This window comes from Dunckerocampus dactyliophorus, chromosome 16, assembly GCF_027744805.1.
Source record: "Dunckerocampus dactyliophorus isolate RoL2022-P2 chromosome 16, RoL_Ddac_1.1, whole genome shotgun sequence".
Lineage (NCBI taxonomy): Eukaryota > Metazoa > Chordata > Actinopteri > Syngnathiformes > Syngnathidae > Dunckerocampus > Dunckerocampus dactyliophorus.
In genome coordinates, this window is record NC_072834.1 from 13,797,970 (window position 1) to 13,824,594 (window position 26,625).

Below are 26,625 nucleotides of genomic sequence, written 5' to 3' on the forward strand. Positions count from 1 at the left end.
AAATCTCAATTATAAGCAAGATTCACATTTTTTGGCGCAATCTTGCAGCCCTACTTGAGTACTTCCCATACATTTTACACACTTGATGCTCCTCGCCCTGTAGGTGCTGCCATCGCAACAGGTGATGCCTTCTGGCCTTAAACAGATGTGATGTATTTTTATTTGATCATGAAACTGCATGGGGCCAACATACTGTATTGTCACTACAGTAATGTGAAATACTTAATAAACACTAAACCTGCATCTTAAATCATCAACTTCTTAATTAGCTCTCATGGTTCTGCGAGTCAAACATGTCACTGGACTATTCGACAATCTGCCTTGCATGTTAATGAATGTACAATAATGAACATTAATGCATGATGAAAGAAAGACATGATAAAAGAAAGGGATTTTAATATTAAAATAAGAGGTGACCAATCAAAATGCAGCAATGTTTATTTCAGAACAAACAGCAATATAGAAATACAGTACATGCAAATAAATCAACTCATTAAAGCTGTAGTCTATATATCCATCTTCCTGCTCACCTGCGGGTCAGTTCTGACCAGAACAGTTCTTCAGCTGGCAGCTTTAGCATGTGTCAGGAACATAAAGCTCGCCAGTGAAGAACTGCTGTGTGTCAGCCATCTTGGACGGAATGGGAGGAGCGGTCAGGAGTGCAAACTTCATTTTTTTTGTCCTCCCTGGTGAAGAGGCTCCTGCAGAAAGAGAAGAAATTATATTTTGAACATTATCTCTTAAAGACTGTGGCTATGAGATAGTGTATTTCCATTATAAACACTGACTGTGTATTTATGAAAAGACTTAAACCCTGACACCAACCAACATTGTTTGCAGTACTTTGCAGTACTGTAGGCTGTGTGTGTGTGTGTGTCACATCTGTGGCGACTGACGTGATGTTGATGAAACATGAGATGATTTGTCAGATTAGCTTTGTGCATCATCTCTGCAGGCTCATTGTCCCAGCTGCACTACTCGTTGGTTACCATGGTTACGCAGCACGAACACCAAGACCTACTTGAGAGTGTGTGTGTTCTGATTGTCTGCTTTCATTTAAGTCAGCTACAGTTGTACCCCCGTGAGAACATGTGTTAATTAGCTAATGCTAGCACAGGTAAACAGGAAGTCAAACAAGTCTTCACGGAGGATGTTGGACCTGAAGACTAACATGTCAGGAGAACCAGGACTATTCAACATTTAAGGATCCCTGGATCACAAAGAACTCATTGGCTATGTTTCACTTTGTGCACATGCACACTTACATTTAGCATTTTGAGTGCATGAGCGCACAATGAGAAGTACAACTACAGTAAATGCAGTGCGGCGTCAGTGGTTACCAGTGGTTGCAAAAAAAAGGGGAGAAGAGGAGGAACAGTGCACAGCATATTTAGTGATGTGTAAGTACGGAAGTGCACAAATTGAAACACAGATTTCTTGCTAACCCAGTTTGGAGGAGAACATTTCCAGCATGTGTTGGTCCAACGTGCTCACAACCTTTTCAACTTCTGACTGACACGCCATCATCCGGTGTTGCATGTTTGTGTTAACAAAGAGCACAATTGTCGCTTTGTTGTCGTCTTTTTCTTCCTCCTTTGCAGACTTCCTTCCTCCCTCCTTCCCAGCATTGCAGTCCAGCATTCCGCACATTCCAGCTGTGGATGTCCAAAAGTGCGTCCGGCTTCTGCCGACCCACCCCTTCCCTTCCAGCCCTCAAGACTTCCCCTTCCTCAATGTCACGGTCCCGTCTGCTCTGTGGTGGCCGCATTCGCTTCCTCCTCGGCCTCCTTGGAGGCCTGAATTGGGCGAAGGGACGGGACGATGGCGTCGTCCACCGGAGCAAAGTAAATTACCACACCGTGTGCACATCCTCAACATGCACACGACAGAGGAAGCTAGTGAGCAGGAAACTAGGGAGAAAGAGTGGCTGTGCATATGCACGATCCTTTGACCTGCTGAGTCATGGTGCATGAATGAATCAGCCAGGTTGGACTTGACCAGGGCTGTCCAAACGCTTTCCACCGAGGGCCACATACAGAAAAATTCAAGCATGCAGGGCCCACTTTGATATTCTTTTTTTTAACTGGTAAAAACAATCCTACGTTGGTCAATATATTGTGACACACCATTAAAAAAACAAAAACAAGCTGAGGGCCGCAACACCCCTGGACTAGACTGAATCTTCATTTTTCTTGAAAAAATCTCTGACAATTGTACGTGTCCAACTTAACAGGAACACTTTTGGGGAAGGCCCCAACCTGTTCACAATGAACACATCAAGCTCCATAAAGGTGTGCTTGAAGGAGTCTGGTGTGGAAGAACTAGAACAGGTCCAGTGACCTCACACATGGACCCCTTACAAAATCTTGTAGAAAGTCACCCCAGAAGAGTGGAAGCTGTCGTAAGCTGCAAAGACTCCACATCTTCACTTTTTTTGTCCATTGCTGCTGCCCAGTTGCCGATGCTCACCTAGCACGCGCACAAGCCAAAGGCGGTCCACTTCAGACTACCACTGGGTGGCAACGGCTCAAAGATGTTCTCCTGATGATCCACATTTGATCCACCGTCCTGACCTTGTGAGGAACATGCACGAGGCGGTCCTCTGTTCCCTCGACGGTACGTGCGCACGAGCAATGAGGGTGTGACCCCCAGCCAGTCAGAATGATTGTTTTACGAGATGACTTGAAGCGACGGCCTCCATGTGATGGTCATTATGTCACACAGGAGTTGGGGGGGCTCGTGACACAGCCTTACTGGTGCACTGAACTGTACAATTATGTAAGCGGTCTCTTCACTAAATCAGAAACAATTCCAGAAAAAAGTTGTTTTTAAGGACATCGCCTGCTGATATAAGACATTTGTGGAAGGAGTCATCCGTCATCATCATCATCAAAAACAACTCAGCACTTTTTACTGTGATTGACTTACTTAAATAACATGAGGATTAGTAGTACTAGTTAATATTACAGTACCAATAATGTCTGTGCATTCAAGAAGATATACATGTAGTCAACATGTTGCTTTGCAGCCTTCCAGCCTGCCGACGTCACATTTGGACTTCCAGGTCTGGTTCTGGACCACATTAACCCCTCCCTCTCTCTCTCTCTCTTAAGAATGTGACGCGCACTGCTGCGGTTCCGAGACCTGTAGAGAAGAACTGGACTTGAAAAGTCTCGGCACCGGTCCGTTTTCAAATGTCGTCATTGAGGTCTGCCATGCGGGACAACTCAATCAGTCATGTCGCAGTTTGCCCACGACCATGCAAACACACTCGCCCCACCTTTGAGCACCGGCCGTTTCGGTCCAGGAAGACGCGTGAGCCTCGCCATCGGCGGCCCCGTAGAATCCACAACCATCATCCGACTCGATCGTCGTTTACGTAAGTGATCCACTGTATAGGCTGCAGCTGTGAAGGAGACAGAGTGGGACTTCGGCTCCTTTTACACAACTCCTGACTGCCTCTGAACACCCCCACCCTCACGCACACACACGCCCTAATCAGCCGGCTTCCCACGCTGATCAGCTGGCTGCGTGATGACGCGAGCCGTCACGAGTTGGCTGACGTCAGAGGACTTTAATGAGGCAGCAGTTTGATACGGTGATCATATTATATGGACGCTTTAGGGGGGATAAATAATGTCTACACCTTTTTTGCTTTTCACTAACTCAAGCATTAACTAGTTCATTTTATAGCCACAAATCAAAGCACAATTACAAAGTGCCTCAGAAGATAGGAAATAGTGTTACTATAAAGACGATTTAGAAAGATCAGTCATAAGTCAATTTTAGCTCAGCATTCACTGTTTTGTCCAAGTGAAGTTGCCAAGGCCAGACACATCGACACATTACTTAACAGATGATACAGGTAACTAAAACTAATAAGGCCACTTAAGGGTATTGGAACTTTCCTGGCTGCTTACTACAAGGATAGTCAAATCTTAGTTTTCAAACGTTGAATTTGTCCAGCACGATCTAGGTCGGCTGCTTGGTGCGTCAACCGTAAGTGTCGTGTAGAAACTTCAATAAAGAACACTTGTTCCGTCCCATTTATTATGTCAAGCTGTCATTCTACTAACGTCTACTGTTGCCATGGATACGCGTTCTGTAGCGCGAGCTAGTCATCAAGATAGATACGGCGTCGTGTAATATCAGTTCTCTTTTTAAATCGCTTAATAGGAAGTGGCGGAGGGGGAAAAAACATAGTTAAACTTTACTTAAAATCGAAGGACTAAAGTAGTTTCTTCGCCGACTAACTCATTTGTTGTGGTCAGGAAACAAGAAGACTTAGAAGCTGTTAGCTTGTTAGCCTGCTTGTGCCGCATGTCGCAAGAGGACATCAACAAGATGAAGACTTGTAGTAGCTCAGAAAAGAAGAAGAAGAAAAGAAAGAAGAGGAAGATCGGAATTCCCGCTCCGCACACGTCTCCACAGCATTCAGGTAAGTCACAATGTGATCTAAATGTGAAGTGGGCATGTGTTTTTAAACATGTTGCCATAGTGACAACCAAGTAAATGGAATGGCTCGCTAATGTTGCTACTTAATTTTTTGATGTGTGAAATGTATGTAATGTGAGAGGTGCCTTTAGTTTGTTTAGGGTTTAACTAGTAGATGAAGCTCTGTCAGAACTGTTCATGTGTCTCATGAAATTTCTTAAAGTTCCTTAAATGTTCTCTGCAGTCAAGCCTCCTGAAGCTGTGCACTTGTCCCTGGTGCCAGCATGCACTAGGCCTCGAGGTCAAACATGCAAGTTGCAAGTGGCCTGCAAGAAGACCAAAGACCGATCCCCTGTAGACAAACCCCTCAAAGAGCTGGATTTGAGCAGAGGAGGCGACGCCATGACAGCGGCCTGTGTGGCCGAGCTCAGCATCCAAGTGACGGAGAGTCTGAGGTGGGAGGGTGCACTGGAGGACCCCCAGGCGGAGGAGGAGAGGCTTGAGGTGTACCGGGCCAATAGGAGGCGGCGCTATGTCGCCCAGCAAGAGACGCAGCAGATGTCCACGCTCGCTGAGACGTCGCAGCTTTTGAGCCAAGACAGACTGTGACATGTTCCCATTTGTTCACATTAAAAACACGTCTGAAGATCCTCAAGAAGAAGAAGACGCAAGAAACACCACAGCCACCTCTTCTCAAGGACAGGCTCGTCTTGTGGGATGACCCAATCACCATCATGAGGAGGAGTAACATGACCGTCTTCCACAGTAAGCTTATGGTAATCAAGCTTGTTTGAACATTGCTGTGCAACTTTTGCAATATCAAGCTTTATTCCATGAATGTCCAAAGTGTGGCCTGGGGGGCCACACTTTAGGTCTGCCCTGGGGCCTTCTCCCGGCTGGGCATGCCCGGAACACCTCACCAGGGAGGCGTCCGGGAGGCATCCGGACTAGATGCCCGAGCCACCTCAACTGGCTCCTCTCGATGTGAAGGAGCAGCGGCTCTACTCTGTGCTCCTCCCGGATGACCGAGCTCCTCTCCCTATCTCTTAGAGTGAGTCCAGCTACCCTACCGAGAAACTAATTTCAGCCGCTTGTATCTGCGATCTCGGTCTTTCGGTCACGACCCAAAGCTCATGACCATAGGTGAGGGTGGGAACATAGATCGATCGGTAAATTGAGAGCTTTGCCTTCCGGCTCAGCTCTCTCTTCACCACGACGGTCCGGTACAGCGAACGCATTACTGCAGACCGGAAACAGCCTTGACTTACTGCTGGCAATGCGAACCAGGCTCCTGCTCCGGTTGTACAAGGACTGAATGGCACGTAGTAGCGTGTCACCAATCCCGTACTCCTGGAGCACCCCCCACAGGACACCACGAGGGACACGGTCGAATGCCTTTTCCAAGTCCACAAAGCACATGTAGACCAGTTGGGCAAACTCCCAAGTACCCTCCAGTACCCTTGCAATGGTGTAGAGCTGGTCTAGTGTTCCGCGACCGGGACGAAAACCACTTTGCACCTCCTGTAGCCGAGGAATCGAACCTCAAATCGAACCTTCGGCATCTTATAAAAATAAAATTAAATTGTTATTAATATATATATATATATATATATGAACACTTTGAAAACACATCAGATCTAAACTGGGGGGAAAAGTGATCTTGAATATCTTTCCTGATAATAAGTGGGTGATGTATTAGTAACAAAATGATGCCACATCATTTGATAGAAATGAAAATGATCGCCCTATAGAGGGGGGAAATCAAAGACACCCCAAAAATGAAAGTGAAAAAATGATGCAGCACACTGGTCCATTTTGCCAAAATGTCATTGTAGCAACTCAAAATGATTCTCAGTAGTTTGTGTGGCCCCCACGTGCTTGTACGCATGCCTGACAATGCCAACGTTATGCTGCCTGCAACATCATTCAGCATGACCGGTTTGGTGGTGGGTCAGTGATGGTCTGGGGAGGCATATCCCTGGAAGGACGCACAGACCTCTACAGGTTAGATAATGGCACCCTGACTGCTATTAGATATCGGGATGAAACCCTTGGACCCATTGTCAGAACCTATGCTGGTGCAGTGGGACCTGGGTTCCTCCTGGTCCACGACAATGCCCGACCTCATGTGGCTAGTGTATGCAGGTAGTTCCTGGAGGATGAAGGAATTGATACCATTGACTGGCCCCCACGTTCACCTGACCTAAACCCAATAGAACACCTCTGGGACGTTATGTTTAGGTCCATCCGGCACCGCCAGGTTGCTCCTCAGACTGTCCAGGAGCTCAGTGATGCCCTGGTCCAGATCTGGGAGGAGGTCCCCCAGGACACCATCCATAGTCTCATTAGGAGCATGCCCCGACGTTGTCAGGCATGCGTACAAGCACGTGGGGGCCACACAAACTACCGAGAATCATTTTGAGTTGCTACAATGACATTTTGGCAAAATGGACCAGTGTGCTGCATCATTTTTTCACTTTCATTTTTGGGGTGTCTTTGATTTCCCCCCTCTATAGGGTGATCATTTTCATTTCTATCAAATGATGTGGCATCATTTTGTTACTAATACATCACCCACTTATTATCAGGAAAGATCTTCAAGATCATTTTTCCCCCAGTTTAGCTAGCATATATTGATTATAAATAATATTTATTGTAACTCCCACCTAAACCACTAACAGTACCGTAACAGTGCTGGATGGTAGATGTCAGAAAAGCAAATAAAGACACTGAAACAGCTGGTGTTTTAATTCATAATTAAATGCGTCATTACTTTGATTGGAAACAAAGCAGGGCTTTTCATAGTCAACATTTGAACTTTAACAAATCTTCAATAGTCAGGAAAATATATTTTATAAGTCCGGGATTGGTCATGTAGCAAATAAATTAATTCATTTGAAGTGGCTATGTCATTAGGCATTCATAATTCTTCCTTACAAATCTAATAATACAGTGTTAATCTGAAGTCTTTGTTAAGACAGAATTTTTCATATTGGATGCAGTTAGGTGGTGTGCCTTGGATTGAAATCAAATCAGTTACAGAACATGTTTCTTATTTTCAAAGTGATCATGAAGAAATAAATAATCGTACGATAAAATGAAATGACTTGATGAAACAGCCTGAAAGAGACATTAATTACATTATATATTCTCTTGACTGTTAATCATACTGAGAATTGTCTTCTACACATTTTTGACCCCACCCTCCTAAATAGCACCTGGCAGGTCGAGTGTAGTGTTGGGGAGGGACGTGCAGGTAGAAAGAGAGTTATGTTTAAAAAAAAAAAAAAAAAAAAAAAGACTAACCAGGAGACAAAAGTGACGTCCTCCGTGTCCCTGAAGTGTAACGTTACACAAAGATGATGTCGTCTAAACAAAAAGTTCTAAAAAGGTGAGGTATATGTTGTTTGCACTCTTTTGTCCTTTCAGTCCACAATCTGCAGGCCATCTTTATCCTGTCCTTCCATCACTGAGTCCACCTGGTGAAGTACGCCAAACTGGAGGGACGTGCTCATCAGGACAACTGCAGCCAGCTCAGGTCGTCAGATCTGACACAAACAGTGATGTTTTTTTTTACTTGTGTCCATGTTTTAATGTATGTATGTATGTGTGTGTGTGTGTGTGTTGGCTCACAGAGCTTCGTCCTTGGTGATGGCCCGTCCTGATACCAGCCTCTCAGCCACTGCAGACACCGCCGGGTCATAGTTCAAGCTGGCCGCCGCTATGACCTCATCGTTCCTGCACAAGGACGGATATTAAAGCATCACGGTAAAAATGTTTGTGTATGTGTGAGTCCCTGTGTGTGTTTGTTCAGCACTCACTTGATGTACAATGCAAGGAACTTCCTCTCCTCGAAGTTTCCTTTCATGACTATTTCAGTGTATCCTTCCCCGTAGCCTGCACATGGCAACACAGCTACGTTAGCATGCTACAAGGCAGTTATTCATAAACGTAACTACAGTAAAGGAAGAAGTGTTGCATTACTTTCCTAATTTCACACATGCAATGTGCACTTTCTGCCATTAGGTGGCGTGTAACAAAATTGACTGCATGTGCTGCTGACAACCATTAGTGGGCATATTTGCTTTGATATGCTGTGATGTATAATTCAATTAATTTTTTGTGCTGTTCTTCCTTGTGGAAATTGTTGAAATGGGGGAAAAAAGTTATTACTAAGATAGGCCAGCATAAAGGGAAAAGAGTTCAAGAAACAATTAAAATGCAGAGAAGGGTGGCTGCTGTCTCTCGTCGAGTGGAGCCGAGGATAAACATGCCTCGAGCATTTTTATACTCGGCTCCACTAATTGCTGTGACCAAGCAAAATTTATATTAAAACTAAAGTTAAAATATCATTGGAACTCGAAGATGGTCATGAAAATGGGAAATGCAAAAATAATTACCTCACAACAGAAAACTATGGCTTGGTCAGTTTGTCGTACCGCTTTATCTAAAAGCTCCAACTGTACAAGTGCCCAAGTAACATATAAAACGGGGGAAAGTCTCCACTCGCCATTAAGACAAGACTACGAGCAAACACACACCCACCCGATTAAAACAAATACTTTAGAAATAAATGGCAGCGTGATACAATCTGGTTAGCAAATATAGGCCGCGCATGTCAACTGCGAATCAAGATAACGGTTTTGTTTGTGTTGTTTACATCATATTATTCATTAAATTAACATCCCCATGGAAAAACAGAAACGATGGACGCATACAAGAATGTATTCATGCAAACTGATTTGGTGTAAGAACCCGGAGAGACAGTTAGCTAGTTAGAAGCATTATTTTCATCTGCTACATTTTCACCCGCTTCATTATGTCTGATTCAGAAGATAAGCTTTCACCGCTGTTTGATCATCTTGTTTTCCGCTGTTTCCTGTCTTTATGCAACACACCATGCACACTCACACAACTGAATCAAATCATTTTAATGACATGCACCCTTATTTGCTGTAATGGGCCAGACGTTGTACATACAGTACATACTGCATGTATATGTGACCATATTCATGGTTTGACCCCCATCCGATCACCGTAAGTGACGCGGTTGCAACCCAGTAATATTACTAATAACGAACAAATAGATGGTTGTCTACATGTCACTAAGTTGTGTAAAGCGCTATGATGTCCCACCTGTGTAGCGGATGCTCTTCCCCAGCAGCACGGTCCAGTAGAACGGAACAGACTTGAGTGGAAGGTTTTTGTTTAGCATGTTGAGAGCTGCTATCCTCCCTAAACAACAACCAACATCATCACCAAGATCATCATCATCACCATCAACATCCTCGTTGTCGTTATCATCATCATTATCATCACAATTGCCATTCCCATCCCATTATAATTCATAATGCCGCGTATAGAGAACATACAAACCCCTTATTTTTAAAATCCCAAATATTAAAATGAGCTGATTTAATACATTTTCAAACCGCTAAAATAATGCATAAAGCTAACAATAACCTGCTTACCCAAAAATGTCATACGATACTTTTCTACAAGAGAGGAGAAATATGATCTTAGGGGAAAACTAAACTTGAAACACTTACATGCAAGAACAACGCTAAAAACCCACAGCATTTCAGTATGCGGAATTAAATTATGGAACAGATTGAGTTCAAATAAAACACCAAGATGAGCGAATTCAAAAAACAATACCAGAAGCTGATGTTTGCAAAATACAAGGAAGAAGAGTCTTGAACTTCTTTTGTTGTGCTTGTCTCTATTTATAATTATTTATTTATGATTATACGGATTATTATATTTATTGTGAAAAAATCTTAATAATGACATCATATTGTTACATTACCTTATCATGATTCTGTCTATTAAAAAATCACATATGGAATACAGGAAGTGAATAAATGTACTGCACAATATGTGGAACGGATGGGGGGTAGGATTAAATAAGCTTTGCTTCTTCCTGCTCCTTTTGGACATGTGGAACTGTGAATTGAATTATGTGATGTATTCCATTGTAACTTGCATGCATGATCAAATAAAATTAAACCATAACCATCATCACTACTGTCATCGCCATCGACCTCATTGTTATCATCATCCTCATAACAATTCTCATCCCCATCATCATCACTAACATCGTCATCATCTTCACCAACATCATCATCACCGCCATCATCACCAACATCACCATCATTACCATCAACACCAGCGTCATCACCAACGCCATCGACATCCTCATGGTGTCATTATCCTCATCAAAATTGAGACCCTCATCATCATCCTCATCACGATCCTCATCATCATTGCCATCACCGTAATCATTACACTGCAAAAACAGCCCTACTTGAAAGAAGGCCAAGTTATATTAAAATGAGACGACTATTTCAAGCAAAAAATTCTGCCAAGGGGGTAAGCAAAAGTTGCTTGTCTAGAATTCTTATAACTGGAATATTTCTCTTGTGACCTTTAAGAATATAATGAGTCCTAAATAGAGATCAAATTTGTTTTTATGAGGCTAGATTTAAGCAAAATGTGTTTACATATTCTAGATGTAGGAGTATTATTCTTAGATTTTCCTGTAAACAAACCACCATTCGTACCTATTGACAATTTTTAGAGTCTCCACTTAACCTATCATGCATATTGTTAGAATGTGGAAGGAAGCCAGAGTACACAGAGAATACCCACGGCGGTATCGTGGGGCCAATATGCTAACCACTCGGCCACCGTGCAGGATGTCTTCTTGTTATGTTGTTTACTTCTTCACCGGTTTGAACTATTCAACACGCATGAAGCAAATTATATGGATGGAACTTTTTTATTTAAAAAGAAAAAAGTGTGATTGTATCTAAAATTCACTTAATTTAGGAAAACCTATTGTCATAAACACTATTAGAATTCTTTTTGGGCATGATTTGCACGTAAATTCACTAGTTTTTACATTTATAAACTAGATTTTAAAAAGTATGTAATACTGTAGTTTATTGAAACTATTTTTAATAATTTTACACATTTACACACTTACTTAGTTTTTGCAGTGTAGATGTATTTTCTGTGTATGAGCCAGTTCTTAAATTTAGAAAGTTTAGAAACCAGTTTTATTCTTCATTTAAGACAAATATGTATTAATCTGTTGTTGAAGAATAATCCGAGGAAGGTTTTTAACTTGTTATTTAAAAAAAACACAACTAATTTCTGGCAAAAATATCCTTATAAGAATTGTCTAGCTTTACTTTCTTAATATAAGATTATTTTTCTCAAGTGAAAATTGCTAAGATATTTTTTATTTTTAGGAAAAAAATAAGAAATGATTGCTTAAAGGGCTGCACGGTGGTCTAGTGGTTAGCATGTTGGCCACACAGTCACAGTCAGAAGATCAGGAAGACAAGGGTTCGAATCTCCATTGGGCATTTCTCTGTGGAGTTTGCATGTTCTCCCCGTGCGTGCGTGGGTTTTCTCCGGGTACTCCGGTTTCCTCCCACATTCCAAAAACATGCATGTTAGGTTCATTGGTGACTCTAAATTGTCCATAGGTATGAATGTGAGTGGGAATGGTTGTTTGTCTATATGTGCCCTGCGATTGGCTGGTGACCAGTCCAGGGTGTACCCCCCCTGTCGCCCGAAGTCAGCTGGGATAGGCTCCAGCATACCCCGTAACCCTAATGAGGAGAATCAGTATAGATGGATGGATGGATGGATGCTTAAAATTGAACTTTTTTTACTTTCTTGAAATTCAGTTTTTGCAGTGTACATCATCCTCTTCATCACTGTCATCATCATCACCACAATTGTCATCCCTATCATCATCATCACAACCACCATCATCATCCTTGTTGTCGCTATCATTATCGTCATGATGATCCTCATCACAATTCTCATCTCCATCATCACCACCGGCATCATTGTCGTCGTCATCCTCATCCTCATCATAACCCTCATTGTCACCATCATCCGCTTCATCATCATGATCTCTTCATTTTTGTCATCCTCATCACCATGATCACCATCTTCGTCATTATTCTTATCACCTCCACCATGTTCCTCCTCACTATCATCATCATTGTCATCATCGTCACCATCATTCTCTTCATCAATCTCACGGTCATCATCATCATGATTATTCTCATCACCATTGCCATCATCATCATCTCCATCATCATCCTCAAGATGTCAATGCATGCCCACTGAGAGTCACCGTGCGCCTGCGCCATCTGCCAATGTCCGATGTTGACGGGTCGGTCCCGTGCCATGGTCAGAGGGAAGGTGGCCACGTCGCCCCCGCAGAACACGCCGTGCACATTGGTGCGCATGTGCTGTGGAAGAGAAGATTGTTAAGAGGGGGTAAAGGTCACCCATCATCATCAACCGCACGCTGACCTTGTCCACTTGTACGAAGTTCCTGGAGTCCAACTTGATTGGACTTCCTCGCAGGAACTCTGTGTTTGGGAGGATGCCTGCAGGCATAGAGCAGGGAGGCTGAGTCCATGATCGCGGTCATTGGGGGCTTTGTGAATTTGGATCTACGTACCGACTGCCACGATCAGAATGTCAGCCTGGATGACCTTTCCGCTCCTCAGCACCACCTGTCTGACCTTGAAGAAGCAGGCACACGTATGACCTCTGAACCCTAGGGGTGACCTTGCCAAGGTGAGCGTGACTTACCTTTCCGTCCACGCCCCTGACTTCACTGACGTTGTCGTTCATGTAGAAGGTTACGTCCTTCTCGGCCAACATCTGCTGGAGCCACACGGCCTCAGTCAGGCTTTGCTTTGATGTCACGTGACACATTATGCTGAGTTGCGCTCACCGTCATGGTGACTCGGCCGATCTCCGGTCCCAGCGTGTTCTGGTAGGGTAGCTCGCTGGTGCCGATCACCGTGATGCTGGAAGCCTTGTCAATCAAATAGGACGCCACCTCCATGCCTGAGGTGGACATGGTCTGTGTCTGTATCCTTCTGTCAGTACACTTCAATATATAGTGTTCTGTGCACACTGTTAACAATGTCATGCTGTTCCAAATTCATCACTGCTGTTGTACATGTACCAGATATGACGATTGCAGTGTTTACTCGCTGCTGCTTCTTCCCTCCTTTTTAATGGTGAGTTACCTCTCCTCGCCCACTACGTAGCCAAGATGGCGACTATTGAAAGTGCGAAGTGTCTGCTCACCATTCACTCATCACACTCACTATTTTGAGTACAGCATCTAGGTACTGACAGTGCACTGCATTTTGCCGTACTTGAAGGCTAAGTGTAAGTATGGAAATGCCCAAATCGATACCCAGTCGCGGTCTTCTTGTCAGACTTTCTTTCCACACGTGGGGCGATTGTGGCTCTGTGTTGTTGTTTCTTACCAACAAAGGAGGTTCCCACGAGGACGACATCACAGCCCAGACAGGAGGTGTGGATTTGGCGTGCGTCCTCTGGTGATTCCAACTTCTTGATGTTGTCCAGCTTCATGCCGGGAACGTCCAGGCCTTTAGCTCTACATGACACACTCGCACTGACTCACATGCATGACACACAATAACCAATGTGTTTGTTGTGATGTTTATTACCTGCAGCCAGTCGCGATGAGCAGCTGATCGTAATGCTGCACAGAGCCATCGTCAAATGTCACCGTCTTCTCGTTCGTGTCTACAGACAGCGCCTGTGCAGCCAGCGTGAGTGTGCATGTGATGTGCACTACACACACACACACACACACAACATAGAGTAGACTCACTTCCTTCTGTAGCTGAACTTCAATGTCGTATTTGTGGTAAAAGTCCATCCTCCTGAGCAGGATGCTCTCACTGTCCACGTTCATCACCTGGAGGAGGGACACTCGTGTACCAATACTTGTGTTGTAGTTGTGTAATGTTTGTGTCACACTCGCACCTTGCTGAGTCGTGTCTTGTCATAAGGCAGAAGCTCGTCTTTGGTTACCATGATAATTCTCCCGCCAAAGTTCTCCTGGCGTAAGGTCTCAGCGCAAATCAGCGACGCCACCCCTGTGTGCGTGCGTGCGTGTGTATGTGTGTGTGCAACCAGAGGTCAAACAGCGGGGTCAAAGGTGATAGCAGCAGCTCACAGAAAGTGTGTGTGTTTCACCTCCCCCCAGCAGCAGCATGGTATGAGTGACCCCTGACACAGCAGCCCCCATCTTCTTCATTCTTCTTTGCTGCTCTAACGTCTGAACCAGCATCACACACACTCGTCAGCACGTATGTAGACTCGCACACATACACAAATTTGGAGAAATAGCTCACCTTTTTGTTGACTGACACATAAACCTTGTTGTTGTGGATCATCACCTTCAAGAGACAAAAAGATGTGATGATGGGGTGTGTGTGTGCACCGGGGGGTGGGTGTGAGGCACGTGCACCTTGTGGCAGGGTAAACAGTCCATGCCAGGAAACTCCTCCACGTCTCCAGTGTGCACGTTGAAGCAGGCGCCGTGCCACGGGCAGCGCACACGGTGCCCTGAAATCACGCCTGAACACACGCGCACATAATCATATATACTTACACATGAAGAAGGTGTGTGGACGTGAACTCACCTTTACTGAGAGGAGCACCATAGTGTGTGCATTGGTTCCCTGTGGCGCTGTACTGACCCTCACTGCGGGTCAGCAGAACACTGTGGTGACCCACTTCCACCTCCAACATCCTGACACACACATACACGCACACTTTTCTGGCGGGCCACTTTAATACACACAGAACCTTCAGGTCCATATGACACTCACTGTCCATCCTGCAGGTCCGATTCCAGACACACGGCCTGGACAAGCTCCTCTGATGAGTCGTCTGGATCAGAGTCTGCAAAGTCCTGACGGTCTGAAAACACACACACACACAAGTAGTATCAAATGACACTCCATACAAGTTCTGACCCGGTTAACTCACGTGGTTGGTTGGCAGCCATGTTTCTCACTGACAGTCTGACAGTCACACGTCATTCATCTCATCAGCTCAGTGATGGGATGTCAGATGGTGTCCATGGCAACATTTTTATGTCTAACCTTCAGCCGCCTCCAGGCCTTCAAAGTGTGGACGGTTGGACTTATGTATTTTTAAAAAGTGTCTTCTGACGGAGCGAGTGAAGCGGTGATGTCCGTGCTCACGTTGCGACTGTGTTGTTGTTCCAGGCGGAGGCGACCGGCTTTGTGTGGAAAATGCTGACCAGGCTGCAATCGCTGTGAATGGAGCCAAACAAAGAACAACCTGCACGCTTTGGTACCAACTTTTATTTAAGATGCTCACCACCTGCATGGAGGTGACTCTCATGTCGTTTAATAAATGAAGCAACACTTCCATGAAGGCATTATAATGCAACACAGGCACACACATCAAGTAGACTAGTAGCAGTAGTAATACATAGTATTCAACATAGGGAACACAGTTGTGTTGTAGTCCAGGAGTTCTGTCTTAGAGTGTCGTGATCCCAAGAGAGATATACAGTATAGAAACTGTATTTACATAAGTATAGAGCAAAGCTACAGTACTGTATATCTCAAATGGTGCACTACCGTACTTACACATAAGTGCATTCACATTGACTACAGCAAAATGCAATGTACTGTCAGTACTCTGATGTTACACTCAAAATGGTACAGTGATGGACACTTACCACCCTCAATAGTTGCCATGCTGGCGGCTGATTAGCAAACCGTAGCAGTGGAAATTAGTGGAAGAGGCTGTGTTTCAAATGAGATACTTCTACTAGGTACACTGTGTACTTAGTCCTTGAGGGCGTGAATTTTGAACGTGTAGTGCTGTCCTAAATCCATTACTGTCACTGCACACTTACTGGAAATCACAATGTCCACTCGCTTTTTCTCCTTCCTCTTCTCTCCTTTTTTAATGGCGAATTGCAACAACTCGATTGTCCAGCACTGCACACTCACTTCTCAGTGTCAGCGCAGATATTGTATGCACTCAGAAGACTAGTGTAGTACGGAAGTGCACCAATTGAGAGACAACTACAAGTATATTGTTCTCAGAAAGCCAAGCAACACCAGTATGAACCACTAGTGAGAGGCAGCGTGGCTGCAGCCTCAGCACTGACGAATGATTTGTGAGTGATTGATGATTGTTTTAGATAAATAACGATGTCACGTTGTGAGTATTGCTAGATTTCTTTTGGTAATGATGACATGGGTCGTGATAGTTTTATTTCAACAAATAATGACATGTCATGTTGTGAGTGGAGACATTCAAGTTCAACTCAGTGAATTCAATCACTGGATTGCACTTTGACCTTTTCACTTTGTGCTAGAGGTGGCAGCTGAACCTGCTCCAGCCTGGACTCTCGCTCGTAGTAAGAACACACCTTTAAATGCTCTGACATGGACGGAACGTCCCGGAAGCACCAAGTGTCCACGGGAGAGAAAGCTGTGCTGAAATGCCACACCTGCAGACAAGGACATGTTTGTGTGTATACGTGGTGCATTCGTACCCCCTCGCCCCCTGTCCACAAAGCTCAAAGACATAATCTGACATGTTCCTCTCACCTTCTGCTCAGCCTTCCAACTGACCCTACCCTGAGGGCCGGACGTCCTCTGCCAGTGCAGCGTGACCATCCCTCGGTTCGGCAGCAGAGAGGAGCACACCTGCCTCATGAGACGGGACACCATAGCCAGCTGGGACAGGGACAGGCTGTCCAAGAAGCTGGCCATGTGACACAGGACTTCGTATGGCAGCAAGCTCAAATTGGGCCCGCATGAGGCATCGTAGGGAGATGCAGCAGGTGGGATGGTGGGACGCAGCTGGAAGCAGCCCAGATCTTCCCTGAAGAAGGAGAAGATCCACTTTTTAAATGATGGCCCCCTCTAGGACCACCTTGATCTTCATCATCAAGTGCTTCATCAGGTACATGAATCTCCTGAAAGGATTCTGTCTTTGCTCAGTTTGGCGAAGAAGTTCTCACGTGAAGAAGACGCTTGCCTCCTGGCTAGATGGTCTGAACCTTTTCTGGTTGAAGGTGCAGCCCAAATACGCCAGCGGACATCTCTGCTGGAACCAGCCATTCACACACATCTGGATGTCACTGTGCACGTTCCTACATCACACCATAAGAACATCAGTGTGCAAATGAAAGTCTAACTATCCTGGAATTCATTTGGAGACTCAGTCGTAAGTGAGGTCACGTCCATGCAGTGACGACAAGGTAACCAACTTGTAATGTGCAGCATAGTCCCTCCTCTGGAAGGCGTGTCCACACAGCAAGGTGAAGGCGGAGCTAGCTTTGTGGTAGCGGCTGCTCACGCTCTCCACCTGCAGCTGGAGGTGGAGCTCTGCCGTCTTCTTGGCCGTCAGGTCTGCGAGCGACGCGTTCCTTCTGAAAGGAGCCGAAAGGAAGTTGTACGTCTGTGTGCCCTCATCCTGGAGGAGACCATCTGTGCACACCTTCTCTGCGATCAGGTGACCTCGCTGCTCATTCTCCAGTGAGCACAGCAGGGATGCCTGAGGAGCACACTTGATGAAGGTAAGTATCATGATGATGATGATAATGATGGACATAATCCTCAGATACAATGCACATGTGCTCCCGAATGGCAGCATTGTGGTGACGGCACACCACACCACAGCCAATCAGCAAAGAAAACAATAATCATGTAGTGTTTTAATGTAGTATGATGTCTCTGATATACACTCAAAATTTTAAGACCAGTTGAAAAATTGTAAGAATTTAACTTTTTATCTTAAGGAGGTTTGAAGTAGTGCTTCAAAATGTAAGACGAAGAAATGGGAGTGAGATGGGGAAAAAAACGAGTTAGCAATTTATTGCAAACAACCATTAAACTGAAATGTACCGTTCATCAGCTGATCAGAAGTTTAAGTTCATAGCTGGAAAAAAATGAAAGTCCCCTAAAATAGAAAAAAAATGTTCAAAAAAGGACTCAATAATGAGTAACTGCGCCATTGTTTTTAATCACCTCCAAAAATAAGTTTCCTCCAGGTGATGAAGATGGCTTCACAGAGGGCATCCACGGTCTGGAACTGGTGTCCTTTTTTTTTAACTTCCCTTGCCATCCATTCCCAAATGTTCTCTATTAGTTTTTAGATCGGGGAAACACGCCGGATGGTCCAAAAGAGTGACGTTATCCCTCCGGAAGAAGTCCTTTCTCAGCGTTGTCCTGTTGAAAAAGCCAATCATTACCACATAGACGGGGGCCTTCAGTCATGAAGGATGCCCCCTGCAACATCTCCACATTGCCAGCTTCCATTTTTACGCTATTTGAATCCTCCGGCTCAGGATTGGTGACATTTTTTTGGGTCTACCTCTTGATCTTTTTGTTCCATAACCCTCAGCATCTTTTAAGAAGTTTAAAAAGACTGTCTTACTACGTACAACCTCAGCAGCAATGTCGCGCTGTGAGAGGCCTTGCTTATGTAGCTCAACAATACTTTTTTGCCTTTACCATGGAGATCAAGATAGTGTGAATCCCTGACAGAAAATGACATTGAATCCACATTTTTGTCAAAATGTTGGCTTTTAAAGGCTGTGGTCTTAAACCTTTTGATCAGCTGATTTCAGTTTTTTGGTTGTTTGCAATAAACTGCCTACTCAAATACATTTTTCTTGCTTAAGAAATGAAGAAATCTTTGCAATTTTTCAGTTGGTCTTAAAATTTGTATGTGTATGATGTTAATTAGAAGATCTGAAGGGTCACCTGGACCTCCTCCCAGATGGGCATGTCCTCTGGCAACCCCCCCAGGTCGCAGGTGTCAACAGCCTTGCTTTCTCGCTTGTAGAATCCTGGATTGCGGATGCGACCCTGCTTGGCGGAGAAACTGCTGGGAACCTTGAAGGTTCTGACGGTGGTAATCTTCATGGGCTCCACGTGTCCGTACTCAAAGTTATTCTTACTGGGCAGGCGGGACAAGGGGGCCTCCCCCCAGTCAAAGCCCACCCGTGTGCAGGTGCTGGCTGTCTCTGCCACCATGATGGCACCCAGTGTCTTGACGCCACCTCCAGCCTGGTGGTGGCCCCCACCCGCCACCGCTGCCTCTCGGGCCTCCCTGCAGCCCCCTATGGCCATGCTAAACATGCTCTCCCAGGCGTTGTAGTTCTTTAGCAGGGCCTCACTCACTCCCACACCCCCCCTGGCCAGAGCCTCCCTCTCCTCCTGAGTGAGCTCCTCTTCTTCCTCATCATCCTCATCTTCCTTCTCAGGTGGAGTGTTGAGGTGGAAGTTGACGAAAGGTTCCCAAGTCTTTCCTGCTGCCTCCGCCATGGCGGTCTTCCTCTTCTTCTCTTCTTCCTCTTTCCTCTTCCTCTCCTTCTGCTTCCTCCTTTCCTCTTCCTCCTCTTCACCAACGCTGCGTGTCAGCTCAGGGAAAAGCTTCCTCATCTTCAGTGAGTGGAACAAGTGGTCCTGGTCTTTTAGGGCCAAGGCCAGGTCCAGGTCCTGATCCTGGCCTACCCCCTGCTGGCGCTCCCTCAGCAGGTTCCAGTGCAGTTCTGGGTTAGGATGCGAGTGCGCGTCACTGGCGGGCCATCGGTTCCACTCCATGCTGCAAACCACCACGCTGGCGGGACATACCTGCAGGTGGCCCGCCTGCTGGGAGCGTCGGAGTTGGACGGGGCAGCCGTAGGCGGCGTTGAGGCAGGGTACGCTGACCTTGGGGCACAGCAACAGGTGCTCCTCCTCTTTGCACAGGTGGAAGAGTGCCCCACAGTGCAGACAGCACGGGACCAGCTGACAGCACATGCCGGCCTCCACTGGCGCCCTGCAGAATCTGCTGTAACAGGAGGTGCAGTGGGCATGCTGGCACCCCCTGTTGGTTGCATGGGACCCACTCTGAGTGGAGGAGGAGACACTGTAAGTAATAAACCATAAAATAAGTTGATTTTGGTTTACACAAAACGTGACTCACCATCTTCAGAGGAGCTCAAACTTTTGCTTTAGCTGCTTCTAAACTCACATACAAACAATCACAGTAGATCCAGGAGATCTGCATAGAACTTCAAATGTGCAAACAGGAAGTCATAGGTCGTTCTGGCCCCACTGCAAAGTTTCAAAGACGTTTGCTGCTGAGGTTCTCAGCAGGAGTCCTGTTCATCTTAAAATTAGCTCGGCAGGTTTGCTGACTCCTCCCTCCACTTTGACAGCTGCCATAAACACGCCTGAGGCCTCACTCAGTCACCACATGTTCAAATGTTCACGTTATGTTCAAATGTTCACGTTATGTTCCCTTGTTCATACATTCACTGGTTCATACATTCACATTTTCAAGTGTAGCTCTGTCCACCAAGTTAGTGAGGACACAAGCTTCTATTTGAACAAGGCTGGTAACATAAAACTCCTCCTGTCACTTTCTGACCTCTTGTGGAACATTAAATGTTCCCTACACGCCTCGTCTATTTTTAACACACACACACGCGGTCTTTACAGGTCAGAGAATAAGGAACTTTTCTCTCGTGTCTTTGTTGTGATTGTTTTGTTTCCAGGACAGGCAAAAAGGATTGAATGATGGTAAGATTACATGTTCTCGTGTGTGTGCTGTCATGTTACTGTGTGTTGTTATGTGTTGCTTCATGTCGTCATTGCATGTTTCATGCTGTTAATGTTTTCTCATCGTGTCACATGTTGCTTTGTAGTTTTATTGTGGCAATGTGAATGTGTCAAACATGATCTTGACTCCGTCCATCGTTGTGTGTCTTCTCCTCCACTCAGAGTGGGTGGCGTGCAGCCAGCAGGAGGTGCCAGCATGCTCATTGCACCTCCTGCTACAGCAGACGCTGCAGGGCACCAGTGGAGGCCGGCGTGTGCTGCCAGCTGGTCTCATGCCGCCTGCACTGTGGGGCGCTCTTCCACCTGTGCAAAGAAGAGGGGCACCTGTTGCTGTGCCCCAACGTCAACGTGCCCTGCCTCAACGCAGCTTATGGCTGCCCGGCCCATCTCCGACGCTCCCAGCAGGCAACCCACCTGCAGGCGTGTCCTGCTAGTGTGGTGGTCTGCAGTGTGGAGTGGAACCGATGGCCCGCTGATCACACCGACCCGCATTGCCCCCGATGCCTGCAGGAGAACGTCCTGAAAGAGAACGAGGGCCAGGGGGAGGCCCTGGATGTCGCCATGGCGCTGGTGGATCAGGAAGATCTATTTGCCCGACTGAAGATGAAACCCCTGTTCCCTGAACTGATGGACCCTCAAGAGCAGCAGGAGGAGATACAGGTGGACGCCACAAGACAGATGATAGATAGCCCAAACGTACATGAAGGTGAATCATAATATTCTCTCACGTGACGTTTGTTCTCTCTTTAATGCCAACATGTTCTCTAACTTCATATTATTTAATGTGATGTTCTCTAACTTGGTGTTCACTAAAGTGACGTTAACTGACGTTATTTTCTAACGTGATGTTCTCTCATATCACGTTCTGTCAAGTGACACTCTCTAGCATGATGCTTTCTAACGTAACAGTGATGCTCCCGAACGTGACGTTCTCTAATATAATGTTCTCTAATGCGATGATCTTTTATTTGTTTTTATTTAACGTGATATTCTTTAACTTGATCCTCTAACTTGATTAGGGCTACAACTAATTATTATTTTCTTAGCCGATTAATCCGATGCTTGCGGTTTTGATTAATCGAGTAAATGGTTAGTCCCTAGACCAGGGCTGTCCAAACTTTTTCCACAGATACTGAACATTGGAAGGACGCATTTATACATTTTGTGCATTAAAGATGCTAAAATCAATCCAATGTAGGCTGAGCTATTTGAAAACAACATTGACATCTTCTATTTTATATTAAAGCAAATAGTGATACCTAATAAAATATCCTATTATCTAATTTCCTAAATATGCCAAGGGCCGATAAAAAAACAACCTGCGGGGCACAAATGGCCCTTGGGCCGCACTTTGGACACCCCTACCCTAGCCGTACCAAGTCAATATGAACGGTTAGTGGTTTGGTTTGCAACATATCCGAAAAGAGGCAAAAATCAGTCGAAGCTGATGTGTGTGTGATTATTTGTTTTGCCTAAAACACATAGATTATAAGTCTTCTTTCATGGACGACTGAGGAAATAAAAAAATGTTCACATCTGAGAGGCTGAAATCAGAGGATATTTACATTTTTAAGTAAAAAAAAAAAAGATTTATGGAATACCGAAATAATTGTTCATTAATTGGATAATCGTTTAATTGTGGATTAATCGATTAAGCAGTTGGAATGATACACATCTTTTTACTGAGTCTGCAAAAACTATGGAATTTTGAAATGTTAAGTCTGTAGGAACCCTGTTCAATGTTACATTTTATTTTGCCTTTATCTTTATGTCGCTAATTTCTCGCCACGTATCAAGCATCAAAAGCCAGCATCGTAAGCCAGCATCATTGGCAGTGAAGGCAAAGGAATATGTCCGTTCAGGATTAAACTCTTTTTCTTTTGAAATTTTTCTTTTCAGAGACATATTCTAGAGCTGCAACGATTAATCGACGAATTAATCAACCATTTTGGCAATTCGTTTACTTTAAATATCCTGATTTCAGCCTCTCAAATGTGACTGTTTTTGAATTTCCGTAGTCATCCATGAAAGCAGACCTATTATCTTTGTGTTTCAGGCAAAAGAAGATAGTCGCACACTTCGGCTTTGACTTTGGAAAAGAACAATCGCCATATTTGCCTCCTTCTGATACTGTATCTTGCGATGCAAACCACTGCAGAGATGTGTGCGAAGAGCGTGTGTAAGAACATTCCCATGCACATTATGGGATTTATCTACTTGTACGCAGGAAAATGCGCACATTTATGCACTACTCTTGTCATGCGTACGCACAAAACCTAGTGGTTGAACAGTGAAACTACAAATAGCTATGGCTGTGCCTGTCCAGCACAGGCTATATCATCTTGCTACGTGCTTCACAACTTCACCATCAAACAAGGCACCGCCCCTTCTCCCAGATGAGATGAGCCGAAGCCAAATGCAAAGCCTACCCCTAAAGTTTATTTATTTGTTATTTCTTATTTATTTATTGGTCATGCACATGTAGCAGTCGTGCCAGTGACTCGTTGATTTGCAGTCGAGTGTTTCTGATGTTTGTCAGTTGATTGTTTATACTTGTCTACTTCAATTTCGGTGTCTGATAAATTCCTGTTTGCTATGATTTTGGGGAGGGAAAACTTCCATTCATGCCATTCATTCTTAAAGGGTTTGCTGCTAAGAGGTGGAAATTAAAAATGTGATTTTTTAAATTTGATTAATCAAAAAAATAATCCACTGATTAATTAGTTATTAAATAATCTTTAGTTGCAGCCCGAACATGTATTCATAGTTACAGATAGCTTGCCACGGGGTAGTACACTCACAAGACGTCTTTTTCAGAATGCAGTGTAGATGCATTCACTGACTTGCGGTGAGTCAGACATTTCAAACTCTTTTCAAAAATGCACATTTCCTCCACTTTGGTGGTAAAAAAGAAAATCACAGAGCTCGGCGTGGGAGCTGGAAAAAGGAGGCTGAAGAGCCTCATGTGGCTCCGGAGTCGAAGGCTGCCAACCCCTGTTCTAATTTCATGGTGTGCCACAGGGTTCCTCACTGAAGAAGACCGCACTTGTGAGAACGTGGTCACCATGGAGACAGATGGGGGTGAAGCTGGGGGGTCTTTGGTGGTCAACAAGGAGAAATTGAAGCTGAGTGAGATGATGTTCGGGATGGACAAAGGCGGCTGTGCGCTGGCTGAGGCAAAGCAAATCCAATCAGAACCAAACTCTCGACCCCTCCAGAAAGACTTGGTATGTAAAGTGGACGGTGGTCCAGAGGCAGGTGGAAAGAAAATGAGTGTGGACATAAAAGAAGACGCTGCTGGAGCAGGAACATTCACACCCCCAGACACCAGTAAGACGGGCCTGGCACCGTGGCAGGACGGGGTTCTGGAACGTTTGGGCCAGGAGCTGAGCCCACATGAGTACAACATGTACGTGGTCCATCACGGCCGCATGCTAATTGCATTTGGACAAATTGAGGCGTGCACGCCACGGGACAAGGACTTTGTCTACGGGAACCTGGAGCCCATTCCCGTCCAGACCTTGCGCTCCTTCAAGGTGATCTCCATCGCCATGCACCATGTTTTCTGGTGGCATGTCACGCTCACGTTCTCTCTACTGTAGGTTCCAGACAGCTACCACTACCGGCGTCGGGTCCATCTGTATGACACCGCCGCCCGAGCCCTCAGCGAGACTCGCAGCGTGGACACGTCTGAGCTCCAAGTCAGCGAGGAAGACTTCTTCAGCGATGAAGCAGTTGACACTCTGCTGGGGTATGCAGAGAAGGAGGTCAGAGGGCACAAGGTCAGGTGACTTCCTCGTCATTACCTACAATGCAACACAGCACAAACCTTTGAGGCCATGTCCACATGTGCTGTCACAGGAGGTGTTCTCTCAGGTGGTTCCTATCAATTTAAACCCCCATGAACATCAATGATGATGTTTTTCCAGATCAGTGAGTCCAAAGTAGCAGACGGGCTCTACGTGGACGAGGGAACACAAACATACTTCTTCCGCTCAGCACCATTTAAGCGTGACACCACCTTGGCGGAGGTAACATCTGGCAGGCCGCTGAAACTCTACCTGAGGCTGCAGGACGAGAGCGTGAGTGGCCGACACAACCGAACCTGTTGCGTCTTCAACTTCCTGTGCGGCCACAGCTTTCTGCGCAGAGAGTTCTCCTCGCATGTCAAGTAAGAGCGGCGAACACGGCGGCCTTCCTGATAGACGACGACCTTATTTTTGCGTCCTGTGTCCCTCAGGAATGTCCACGCTGACATTCAGTCATGTCTGAGCGGGTGGTTCGAGCAGAGGTGCCCCCTGGCCTACTTGGGCTGCACCTACACTTGGAGGAGGTTCCGACCCGCCAACCATGATGCCTCAGTCACCTACAAGTTAGATTTCATGTTTTTATATTTAATACGCATTGCTTTATTTCAGCACACAAAGCTTTTACAAACCACTAGTTACCTCCAATATGATGTTCTCTACGATTTCCTTAATGTGATGTTCTCTGACGTGATTTTCTCTAACATGACTTTATCTAATGTGATGTTCTCTGATGTAAGGGTCTCTAACATGTTCTCTAAAGTGATGTTCTCTGAGGTCCTGTTCTTTAATGTAACGTTCCCTAACGTCATGCTCTGTAACATCACTATTAAACCAGGTTTGTGGGCACCTCATGTGGTCGTGGGGGGCTACCTGTTGGTGACCCCTGCGCTAGACATTCTCTAACATGATGTTCTTTAATGTGACATTCTCTAACGTGACGTGCTCTAACTAGACGTTCTCTATTGTGACATCCTTTCACAAGACGTTTCTTAACTTGACCTTCTCTAACATGACGCTCTTTAACATGACGTTCACGAGCTCTAACGTCGCAGCTTTTACAAACCACCGGGTGGCGTTAGAGTTCATTTCCACTTTAAACTTTAGAGCTTCTCTTCTTCTTCAGTCGCCACCTGCGCAGTTTCAACTTGCGTCCCATGGATCAACCTTCAGCGCCAACTGCAGGCGAGGTGTCCTCTCTGAGCTCGCTGCCTTACGAGGTCCTGTGTCACATGGCCAGCTTCCTTGACAGCCTGTCCCTGTCCCAGCTGGCTCTGGTGTCCCGCCTCATGAGACAGGTGTGCTCCTCTCTGCTGCCGAGCCGAGGGATGGTCACGCTACACTGGCAGAGGAAGTCCGGCCCCCGGGGAGGCGTCAGGTGGACAGCTGAGCCTGTAAGACCACCCTCTGCTTGACTGAGACCTTCACGACTCTCAGGCTAACTTCATACTCGTCTGTCCAGGTTTGGGAGTTCAGTCGTCTCTTCTCCTCAGTGGACTCATGGCGGATGATGAATGAACCCCCAATGTCTGCCCACCTTAAGGTCTGTCCTTTTTATGAGACCACCCTGCCTGGTCAGCCTGTGCCTCTCCTCAGTCTGACTGAGGAACATCTTGGTCTTCAGACACCCAGCCTGGTCAAACACTTCACATCTCTACGTTCCTGAGAGACACGTACTGTTCCTTTAAATGGCTTCCAAGCAGTATTTAGTATTGTGTGGTGGGTGTACTGCATGGTCCTCCATATTTTCTGTTATAGTAACGTATAAACCATTAAAGAAATTTGTCCCTCTCCTGTAATTGTCTCTCTTTATGGCATTCACGTGATTTTTTTACTGTTTATTTTGACGTGTTCCATCTCTGAGATCCATTTTGACAAAACCAAAGAAGGTCCAAACAAACGTCAACCAGACCTTG

The 26,625-nt window shown here is 45.5% G+C and overlaps 3 protein-coding genes across 10 annotated transcripts; 1 reads left to right on the forward strand and 2 right to left on the reverse strand.

The window, feature by feature from the left end:
* Positions 1–5,045: 5,045 nt before the first annotated feature.
* Positions 5,046–26,499, forward strand: LOC129168777 (F-box only protein 40-like). 8 transcript variants are annotated; one of them, XM_054754439.1, is made up of 15 exons: positions 5,046–5,210; positions 5,282–5,485; positions 7,864–8,202; positions 13,962–14,060; positions 15,143–15,217; positions 15,531–15,618; positions 16,661–17,869; positions 20,840–20,864; positions 21,066–21,609; positions 23,925–24,439; positions 24,506–24,685; positions 24,833–25,074; positions 25,144–25,275; positions 25,836–26,103; positions 26,172–26,499. In XM_054754439.1, exons 8-15 carry the CDS (start codon positions 20,859–20,861, stop codon positions 26,373–26,375), a joined length of 2,091 nt encoding a protein of 696 aa, XP_054610414.1. In that variant the 5' UTR covers positions 5,046–5,210; positions 5,282–5,485; positions 7,864–8,202; positions 13,962–14,060; positions 15,143–15,217; positions 15,531–15,618; positions 16,661–17,869; positions 20,840–20,858; the 3' UTR covers positions 26,376–26,499. The 8 variants fall into 8 exon arrangements, with proteins under 8 accessions (XP_054610414.1, XP_054610415.1, XP_054610410.1 ...); XM_054754440.1 differs by having other exon boundaries at positions 15,143–17,253; positions 17,366–17,869; XM_054754435.1 differs by having other exon boundaries at positions 15,143–16,815; positions 16,907–17,869.
* Positions 7,949–15,506, reverse strand: aifm5 (apoptosis inducing factor mitochondria associated 5). The gene is made up of 19 exons (XM_054754447.1): positions 15,289–15,506; positions 15,129–15,219; positions 14,940–15,049; positions 14,765–14,874; positions 14,649–14,693; positions 14,491–14,572; positions 14,278–14,390; positions 14,123–14,209; positions 13,956–14,047; positions 13,752–13,882; positions 13,205–13,320; positions 13,060–13,131; positions 12,926–12,989; positions 12,775–12,851; positions 12,593–12,710; positions 9,571–9,669; positions 8,256–8,331; positions 8,068–8,172; positions 7,949–7,982 (listed from the first exon to the last, which is right to left on the reverse strand). The coding sequence occupies exons 1-19, from the start codon at positions 15,305–15,307 to the stop codon at positions 7,949–7,951; spliced, it is 1,641 nt and encodes a 546-aa protein (XP_054610422.1). The 5' UTR covers positions 15,308–15,506.
* Positions 15,999–20,540, reverse strand: LOC129169380 (F-box only protein 40-like). Its single transcript, XM_054755755.1, has 6 exons — positions 20,536–20,540; positions 19,059–20,208; positions 17,561–17,847; positions 17,312–17,443; positions 16,896–17,172; positions 15,999–16,795 (listed from the first exon to the last, which is right to left on the reverse strand). Exons 1-6 carry the CDS (start codon positions 20,538–20,540, stop codon positions 16,619–16,621), a joined length of 2,028 nt encoding a protein of 675 aa, XP_054611730.1. The 3' UTR covers positions 15,999–16,618.
* Positions 26,500–26,625: the final 126 nt, after the last annotated feature.